Genomic DNA, 10,678 nt, shown 5'->3' on the forward strand with positions numbered 1-10,678 from the left:
AAGATACCCTAGACGAAATCAAAAGCTTTCCCTTTAATTAAGACGGGGCTTTATTGTTCTATTTTAGTCTTATTAGCGCAATTCTGCTTTTACACGCTATTGCTCAAATATAACAGATCTTTATTACCACTATCTGCCAATTAAGACAAGCCAATACACCAATTAAGACGGGGCTTAAAGGGCTGGGCACACGTAGCTGATTTCGGGAACTGATTTCCAAATCAGCGCCGATTTTAAAAGAAATCGGCGTCGATTTCAGCTTGAAAAATTTTCTAGTTTTTGGCGCTGATTTACAAAATCAGCGCTGATTTATAAAATCAGCGCTGATTTTCATCATGATCATCACAAAAAAATAGGGATACAAATAAATAGTCAGCCAGAGGTGTTTGTGGTATTAGACCCCACTACTGAGCTGAGAACTAAGCTGAGATCAATCAAGCAACTATTAATAAATCCAGTTGACTATTTGTGTCCATGATTTTTCTTTTTTTTGAAAATTTTCCGCAATAAATTTTTCTTTCGACAAATTTTTCTTACCGCTATCGTTTGTCCACTGATGCTGAAATCAGTTCCCGAAATCAGCTCGTGTGCCTAGCCCTTATAATACCGCAATAAAGTAAAAAAAATCATTTGAGACCCTTTTGCGGCTTCTCTCAATAATAAAAGGGGAAAAGAAAAGGCCTTATTTTAAATCAAGAAAAATTTACTTGTGGTTTACAATTTTTGCACCCAATTAAATACCTTAGAACAATATAAGAACCAAAATAGTGTTATTCTAAGTGACCTCCATGTGCCTTTTCTTTTTGGGTAGATTACATCCTATTTTGATTTTATATTCATATTCTTCATGCATTCTTTTAAGACAGAATACCCATATAGCTGATCATGTTTATGCTGCCCAAAATAAATTCTAGATCCTCTTAGGTTTCTCCATGTAATTTTACCAGCCTAGGGGGTCTATTAGTGTTGAATAAAGCAGGAATACAGTCAAGTAAAGTCTGAACTACAACTACTAACAAGTAATAATAGCAGCAAGCCACCTAAATGTATTAGCAGAAAGTTCTCTTTCATCTTGATCTTTGGCCAGCATTCTTTATTTATAGGGTTACTGAATAGCAGAGGTGTAGCTAGGGTTTTCAGCACCCAGGGACAATGTCGGTTTTATCTTTCTTTCAACCGTCAAAAGTACAATATAAGCAGATCAAAGTATTGAAGAATAAACTCAATTTAGCACCCCCTCAGAGGCTGCGCCTGGGGGCAGCTATCCTCCTAACCCCTGTAGCTACTCCACTTCTGAAGAGTCGAACAGCTTGTTATCAGGAGTAGTAAAACCACCTAATGTGTAAGTAATTAACGGCAGGCTGGTCAGTACACCATTTTTAATATTCAGTTTGCTACCTGATAGGGTGTCAAATAATCTTGTTTATTTGTTGTTCTTTTTCATCTATTAGATATTCTCTTTTTTTGCTCAGTTCCTGAATCCTTGTCTGGGATTTTTGTAGCAGTAAATGTTCTTATTTTATAAGTGATAAGCATTGTGTTTAAGTTTATTTGTGTTAATGTAAAGAGAAAATATCTTTCCCCGGTCTTAGAAACAAACGCATTGAATAATATGGAACTTAGTATGTATATTCAAAATCGCAAATGATCATTACCATTTTGTTTTCGTTTTAGAATGAAACAGTGAAATTTGTTAAAACAGAATTCATTTGATTTCTGTGTCTTGTTGGATTTGTCTGTAACTTAATATAGTTGAGATGTTTACAAAACAGGGTATACTTTAAGTAGATACAGTGGGTACAGGAGGGCAAGGATTTTCCCCCCAATTTTTACAAAGTCGGAAATTTTTCCTTTTTTTCTCAAGGTATTTTTCAAAACCTGGGGGGGGGGGGGGTTCAATAAAAACCAATATTTTTTTTTTGAAATGCCTCTGCCTCCCCATCCGAACTGTCCCCCTGAGTGGGTTTATTAGCCTGGCCTTGAAAAAAGAAGTCAAAGTGAGATTTCGCTACAATCTAAAATTCAACTCCCTAGTAAGCCTAAACTTTCGGTAAAAGTCTGTTACTAAGAAAACTGTTATACTTTATAAGAGAAAACATTGCAAATATTACCTATAACGTATATGCGTAAAGGTTTTGTTTTAAATTATGTTGGAACATCAATCCACAATTCATAACTTGAGAACGAAATTGCCCTATTTCGCGAGGATCAAAAATACTTTGAGATTGTCTGCCATTTTGTATAGTTTTTTTCCCGGTCTTATGAATGGTCTATGGAGGGAGTCTGTACAATACTCCACTGCTTAAGGAAGAAACTCGATTCAGATTCCTCCTAGTCTGTACGTCAGCATTTTTCCTACGAGTAAACTTATCCTGTTTGGCTTATTTGTTTTCACAATCGTTAATGGCCAAAAAGTTAAGCTAATGTTTCTTAGAGTAATTGTATTTGTGTCTTTCAATTCAGTTTCAGAATTCAATGAGACGCTATTATTGTCATAAATTTATCTTTTTCCCTCTATATCATTCAAAATTGCCAAACTTTGATGCCTAAATTAAGTTTTACTAATGTTCGTGATTTTTACGTAATCTATTTAGTTTATTAAAATATATTTGGGGGTTTAGTCGTCCTCCAATCACTTTTGACTATTAAAAAGGGCACTAGCCCTTTCAATTTCCAATCTAGTAAGCCCGTTTTGAAGTTTTTATGACAACGCTTTCTATAAAAACCTTATAGGCCCCCAGGGCATAACTTACAACACTTGCCCTGAGGGCTAAAGGGGGAGTGTCATCCTCAAAGACATAATTTCTGGACCTTTCAACTACGATGAACAAACTGTGAAACCAACATGAACCAATAAATTATTCACTGACTGATTTCGTATACCTTTGAAAGAGTATTTAAAAGGCAGAAAGAATTGGTGAAAAGATACTGCATATCACACTAATGAAAACAGGTTGCTTGTTTAAGTTAAAATGATGTATGTAAAAAAGATCCTGGAAGTTTGAGCAATATTTAGTATTTCTATGTCATAAAAAAAAAAAAAAAAAAAACCTAAAATTTATTTTTCATTTTTAAGTCTGTCTTAATTTTTTCAGTCTGAAATCTGCCTTTGTCTTAAGTGTGAGGTTTAGCTGTCGTATTTTCTTGGAAAATGTTTTTAAAGCTAATTCTAATTCGTTTTTTAGTTGACATAGTTGTATTATGAGGTAATTACAGGAAACCTTATTAAGTCATTTAAAACTTTAGCCATAATTTGAAGATTCAGGCAATTTTCAAGTAACCATAGTTTTGTACAAGAATTTACTATAAAACTTAGGCTGAATGAAAGCTGAAATTTCAACATACACACTAATGTTTGGTCTTCTGTAGGGATGCAGCTGTCCTGACCCTTGTCCTTTAAAGACTGTTGTATAAAAATGTACCTTAATTCACCATTATACTGAACGAATCTTTTCATGTTCTGTTTTGCTCTAATTGTTAGTGGGTTTGAATAAATCCACGTATAGGTCGTTTTTCGAAAGTTGTTTAATCTTGTCATTGGCAATGTCCGTATACCCGAAAAAGGTTCCAGCTGATCGGCGATAGTTTTTTGTGAAATGAATTCCTGCAACAAATTTTTCTTTTTACTTAAAACGGCTTTCACACTACGTATGTAGTTTTCTTTGCTAAGTGGTTAAATCGCAGTATATCAAGTATATCCTCTCACAGCTAAAAATGTCCTTATAGACTAGACTAACGTTAAAATTTGTAAAACCATTAAATCGTTACAATCACCATAAGAAAACTTCAAAAATTACAAATATGCAATGGAGATCCAAGCTCTGATCAAGCGTGAAAAGCTTTCTAGAAAAAGTTTACTAGCTTAATTTAAACTTTTATTAATTGCCTGTACAGAAATCCCACTTTGTTGCTGCTATGTTAAATTTTTCATAACCGAACATAAATTTACGTAATATAAAATTATATGCAGAATTCGAGTCTACTTCGAACTGCCAAGGTTGCGAACAAAATTTGCTCTGTACAATTAATGTATAATAAAGTCTTAAGTTATATTAGCGTGAAAGGTTCCACGGCGTAGTGTGAAAGCACCATAAGACAAAAACCTTGGAGCTGCATCAAAAAGAAATTTCTACAAAAAATGCGTTTCGAATCAAATGATTTAGTATTGACTGAATTTCAGTGAAATCTTGTTGTGAAAGGGCTTAGTGATCTAGCAAATTTATTGGGTATGTAGGAAATCCGATTATACACTTTCTGCGACTTTTTATAATGGATTTTCATCACTTTCTAATTGTCTTCCATAGCAACTCCAAACTATATTCTCTTAATATTATTTTAATTTATCTTTTATTATTTTAATATTATCTTAATAACTATTTAAAGTAAAATATTATTCAATATACTGAACAATTAATTTTTCTCGGTTTTTGCTAAACAGTTATCGATTGAAGTAAACAATCGTTTAAAAGTTGACATGTACCAAGTTTTAAGACAATAATTTATTTACAATGGTCATACATAACAATGTCAATTTTCTTACAAATAGATAAAACTTCGAAGTCAGAATCGACTTTCTAATCTAAAATGTCACAACGTACGATAATAAAATAATTTTATTAAATAATTTTAGAGTTGATTAGAACTCCTTGCCCTTTCAATAGCAGAAGAACTCTCGATAGTCTGCTTCAGCCGTGCACGATTCACTTCTGGTCCTAGAATAAAATAAACATTATAAAATAAAACTTGAATTACAGGGAATTAGGAAATTCAGCGGCTTAAAGTACCAAGAACATCAAAATGAAAACATTCGTTGCATCCTGGACCCATCTTAGGTTTATTCTTCCCTAAAAGCCCTGATTTTTCAAAAAAAAATTCAAAAAATTTCTTTCGGGTTAAACCACGAAAAAAAACCCAGCAAAACTAATAAGTTAATCTGACCTGCATAAATTAAAACATTAACAATTTGTTGATTCCTAAAGACACATACATCTTCAAAAAAAAGCTAATACTTCTTAAGTTGTTTTGTGTTATATGTTTTCGCTTATTTTTTGCCAATTTTTTGTGCATTTGTTTTTTTCAAATGGCGCTTGCTACTACCAAAAACTACATAAGTGCATTTAGCACTTCTCTTTTTCATTAAGAACTAAATTCCGATTTTTGTTAATTTTTGAAGATATACGCGGTTGTGTAAGTTTCCAGAGATTAAACACTAATACCACTCCTACTAACACTGCAGCACCAAGTCGCCTGAGACCAACACAGCTACGCACACTCCTCCTCCATCCAAATCTATTCAAAGCTTCCCTCTTTACATCTTCCCAAGCTATCCTCCCACCCCATTCGGGGACGACCTGCTTTTTTTTGGCACTAGACAGTTGGCAGACCCGATTTTTGTTTGGCCATAGACAGTTGGCCGACATTTTTATGACGTCTTACCACCCCATTTTTATGACGTCTTACCACCCCATTCGGGGATGACCCGCTTTTTGTTTGGCCCTAGACAGTTGGACGACGTCTTTAGAAAGTTGGCCGACGTCTTTAGATAGTTGGCCGACGTCTTTAGTCAGTTGGCCGACATCTTTATGACGTCTTCCCACCCCATTCGGGGAGGACCCGCTTTTTGTTTGGCCCTAGACAGTTGGCCAACAACGATAATCTTTGGCAATCTGCCATCCTTCATCCGCAGAACATGCTTTAGCCATCTCAACCTTTAGAATTTAGTAACCAATCTAAAAATTAAATAGAATTCCAGTCAAGTGCTTTATACATTAAAGCTTTGCAGTTAATGGTTTGCACATTCACTAATATTTACGTCAGTGCGGCGATCAGAAGAATGACTCAGCCAATTAGCAATATTTTGCTAATTGCAAAATAATTGTAAAACTTTACTATTTAATAAATTGTCCTTAAATTCGGTATGGTTTGCACATTCACTAATATTTACGTCAGTGCGGCGATCAGAAGAATGACTCAGCCGATTAGCAATATTTTGCTAGTGATATGTAATACTTCACTAAATTTTTTATGCAGTGCCGTAACCAAACTTTTAATTTAGAGGGAGGAGTGGTAACTAAAGAGCAGCTGATATTAAAGTACGAACATCTTAAAAAATTAGAAAAAATCGATAATTCAAATTTTAATGAAAAAACTTCCATATGTGCAGTTATGCAAAAAATTCTGAATTTAATGTAACAATAATTTTGATTAATCAACATAAGTACATTCACTACAATAGTTAAAGTACATTTATATCAAATTAATAGAATGTATATTAAAATACTCTTAAATTGTGTCAGTATTTTTTAAAATCACGAAGGACTTTTCACTATCGAATTAAAAATTTTATGCAACTTTGGATTCTTCTTCTTCTTCTATTTAACAGCAGGCTTGGATTAAGTACCCAAAGTAACCAACAATTCTCCTTCTTCAACAAACTCTAAAAGTAAAGATTCAGCGGCGAAGACCCCAATTTGTTTTCATGGTAACAATAACCTAATCCAGTTGGCTATGTTTTTACTATTATTCTCGTTTCTAACTTTTAGTTACACATACTTCTCACTGTAGTATCGTCTTAGCAACCGAAATCGCAAAAAAGAACCATGCTTGAATCAGCACCTGTCAACCCAACAAGGAATTTTGATTTTCTTCCGACACAGCAGGCGTCTGATTTGTAATGTTGACATCATGCCGACATGTTGTCGTCTTTTTACAACAGAAAAAATCTGTTATTTTCCTTGTCGACATAGAAATTATAATCTCAAGCGGCAAATTCAAAATGGAAAGTGAATTGATGACATTTGTTTAAATAAATACCAGTTTGTTTATGTTGATGAAATCTAAGCAGCATTAAAATCAACTGATTAATGGAATAAAGTACTGTATTTGAAACCACCGCCAAAATATGAGCTGAATATGCTATTCCAAGTCGACATTAAAGGCACAAATCAGACACTAAAGACCAAAATATCGACATGATTGGTGCTTTCCACGTCACGATCATAATTAATGTTGATTGGCCTGTTGACTGATGTCTGTTCCGCGTCGCCGAGTTTTGAGAAATAAGGTCCCGCCCATTAGAACATTTCCGTTCCGTGTTTACAAAAAATTAATCATTTGTGATTTTAGTCGGGTTTTGAATTAAAAATGGCGGGACATAAAAAGTCTTAGCCGAATAGAAAGTTGATAGTATTCTGTGTATAGAATATTGTAGTTAATATAGCCTACTCGAGAATCTTGGTTGCCCCGTAGTAGCGCAGTACGGGACCTAAAGTTCGAATTCAGCTGTAGTAACACACTACAGATGAAGATCACAACAAGTAATCACAACAAGAAGAAGAAGAGAATCCTGATTGTACTGTAGTGGTGAAGTGCGTCTAATCTCGGGCCCAGAATTCGAACTCAACCATGGCAACACACTGCAGGACACGGAATTTGATCTACGTTATTACATTGTGCTAAACCCTTTCCATATGAATCCAAACAAGAAGAAGAAGAAGGAAAGAATCTTGAGATTAATATTTAAGATTTATATTATTTTATATTAATATTATTTTCTCATTAATATTCTTTTCTCAAAAATATTATTTATTTATATTAATATTATTTTCTCATACTCTTCCAGACCCTTCCAGCTTTAAAAGTCATGATTAACTTTTTGACTGCACAAGTCCTTGCATTGGACTTTTGTCAGAATGTTGTCCAGACCGCAAGCAATGATGATTAAACCCAGAAAAACCACCTCTTACCATCATTACCTCTTACCTCACCTCTTACCATCATTAACTAATATTAGGTAAGAAATGGCGATTAAAGTTGCAGGAGCGTCCTTAAAACAGTTTCTATGACTATTTTTATAATGTAGGTTATGAAGCCCTGCCTCTTATCACCATCAATTCATGATAATTAATGATAATCAAACTCGGGAAAAAGTCATGAAACACCGCCATGACTTACGGTCTGGACGTCGAACGTCCCATTAAGGGGTGTATTTTAAAAATTCAAAACATTGGTATTGCTAATCTGACAACAATCTAATAATAATTTTCATCATTAATTATAATCACTTGACGCAGAATACACCTGATGGCAACTATCTGTCAACTTTTTAATGCTAGTTTAAACACGGCTAAAGAAATAGACTTTCAGATTAAAGGGAAAAAATTAAAACTATTTAATATTCAGTACTTCAAGAAACTAAAATGCAATAATGTTCTTAATGAAGACACCTACATCACACACCTAAGTTTTTAAAAGTATTGCAAAGATTATTTGACGATAAAAGGCATTGCAAAGGTTATTTGAGTTCGTACATACATGCAGAGGGCCACCGAATCGAAATAAAACTAAGGTGTAGTTAAATGTCTCCTCGCCACTAGTGCCCTATAGAACAAAACAATACCGAACATGGCCCAGAACGAAAGTTATTAAATATGTTTAAGCCACCAAGGTCAGGGTGACTACACAATCCTCCTCCACCCTACTCCATTACAAGGTTAGCTCTTTGCCCTCCCATGAAGTTCAAGTCTTCTTTAAGACTTGTCACTTCTTCTTGCCCCGTTCAATGTCGCCCAGCCTTTAGGTTGCTTAACACAGAAAGACGTTAAGAGTTGTAACTTACCTAGATATGAAAGTAAGACTGGTAGAAATATGAGACCATGTGCAGCTCCAATCAGCACTATAAGCAGGTACATTCGAAAGTAGAAAACTTGGAATATTTGAGATTTAGCAAAAGCCAAAACTATGATTCCACCAAATTTCGTTAAAGTTATTCCCGATAGTACCTAAAAGAACGAAAAAATTATCGTCAGTTGAAATTAATTTACTTTATCAATTCTTTAATATCGGTAATTATGATTGTAAAAATTAGGTAATTTACGGTAATTAAGATAAGAAGACAAGGCTATATCCCACTGATTTTTTTTTTTAGATTATTCGCAAAAGTGCCTAAAAGAACGACAAAATTATCTTCAGCTGTAAAAATTACTATATCAACTATTTAAAATTGATAATTTAGTATTGTGAGACTAAGCTAGTTTAATTTAAGGTAATCTAATTAAAAAAATTAGCAAAATCATATATAAAGTATGAAGTTTTTGGCCGTAGCGGGTGCCAAAAAAAAAGTTAGTGAAATAAAGATAAAAACACATGGCACCCAATTGCTTAAGAAGTCGCAGCTTTTCTTTGAATGTGTAGTTGTCTTTGGGAATGAACAGATCGTTAGTCGTTCAATATTTATGGACAAAAAGCATTGTCAAACCTTAGTAACTACTTTTGCTAATTATTTTTCCACGGTTCAGCATGGCAACACTGAACAAAATGTGCTACTGCCCTAAAAACTTCATAATTTCAAAACAGACAAAATAAATCTTAGAAAGTAGGGTTTTCGGGTATGAAAAGTTTTAATATTGTTCCCGGGCATGGGCGCCCATACGGGGGGGGGGCCGAAATCCCCCCCCCCGTGGAAGAATGACTCTGTCTTATATCTTTATATTTTGTTTTGAGGTTTCTATTATACACCACTGAAGTGCCGATTAGACCAGGTACCCCCCCCCCCCCCCAAAAAAAAATAAATATATCGGCTTATGGACGCCCCTGTTCCAGGGGGTAGAGGGTGTTTTTATTTCGATGCCCTTGGGACTTCAAAAATTAGCAACAAACATTTTTTTGGATTGTTATTTCTAACAATTTTACCATCAGGGTACTTCAACAAACTAAATAGATTGCTTTAAAAGCGTAAATGTTCCTTCTAGAAGTTATATTCAGCATCAAGTTTTCTTAATTTTGAATGAAACAAAATCAAAAGTAAATTTTGACAATAAATCATCATAAATTGAATTGAAGGTCACAAATATAATTTACTATAAATATTTTTTTTCTCCTATAGCCTATAGTCTATAAATATCCTACAGCTTAGTATTGTGATTTTTTTTTCTTTCTTCTTGTTAATATTTTGACAAATAAAAAACACACTGTCCGAAATATATACCGTTTTCAGTAAAGCAAACAGCACTTGTCTTTAGAGGATTTGAGGGAGAGGTAGTCCAACTCTTATATTTGGTTGCTCTTAGTTGTAATTTATTGCTTATTTACAACTTTATAACTATAAATGTGATATATAACCATGTGATTAAATGTGATAATTGTAATTTATAACTATTTGCTTTATGAGTATCGCGATTTTCACTTTATTTCTGTTCACTTTATGTTATATTTGTTACTCATAGTAATTTCGGTTCATTTTAAATTTGACTTGATACAGATTAAATAAACAAAGCAAGCTTTTTCAACTGAAAGTAAGGAGCAACATTGAAACTTAAAACTAACAGAAATTATTCTGTAAATGAGGGGGACTGCCCCTTCTCTACCCCTCACTCGTTACGCTGAAGCTTTTTAGGGCTTTAAAAAAGATTTCTTATTCCAATTCAACGGCCCTTGTGTTTTAGCAATCTTCTTATGGAATTGGGAAATTTCATTTTCCCAAAATTCTTTTTCATTTTATCACATTAACTTACATTAATTAGATTATTGATAGTAATTAAACATTTTATTAGACTAATTTTAACTTAAAAATTTTTCACAATAAGTGACCCTTGTCAATAGAAAGCGATTTTTTAAATAACTTTTTAATTCCTTCAAAAGCTGAAATTCTTAAATATAATAATAATATATCCAACAAAAT

The 10,678-nt window shown here is 33.6% G+C and overlaps 1 protein-coding gene across 3 annotated transcripts in view; it reads right to left on the reverse strand.

Annotated features, from left to right (window-relative positions):
• Positions 1-4,490: 4,490 nt before the first annotated feature.
• LOC148942518 (NPC intracellular cholesterol transporter 1-like) overlaps positions 4,491-10,678 on the reverse strand; it is a 179,094-nt gene continuing 172,906 nt past the window's right edge. For all 3 annotated transcript variants that reach the window (XM_089102558.1, XM_089102556.1, XM_089102557.1), the window contains 2 exons: positions 8,618-8,780; positions 4,491-4,712 (listed from right to left, as the gene is read on the reverse strand). In XM_089102558.1, the coding sequence (XP_088958684.1) occupies positions 4,627-4,712; positions 8,618-8,780 (249 nt within the window). In that variant the 3' untranslated portion in view covers positions 4,491-4,626. The remainder of the gene's footprint in view (positions 4,713-8,617; positions 8,781-10,678) is intronic.

This window comes from Artemia sp. Qi Xiang Cuo, chromosome 16 (genome assembly GCF_049724085.1).
Source record: "Artemia sp. Qi Xiang Cuo chromosome 16, ASM4972408v1, whole genome shotgun sequence".
NCBI classification, from domain to species: domain Eukaryota; kingdom Metazoa; phylum Arthropoda; class Branchiopoda; order Anostraca; family Artemiidae; genus Artemia; species Artemia sp. Qi Xiang Cuo.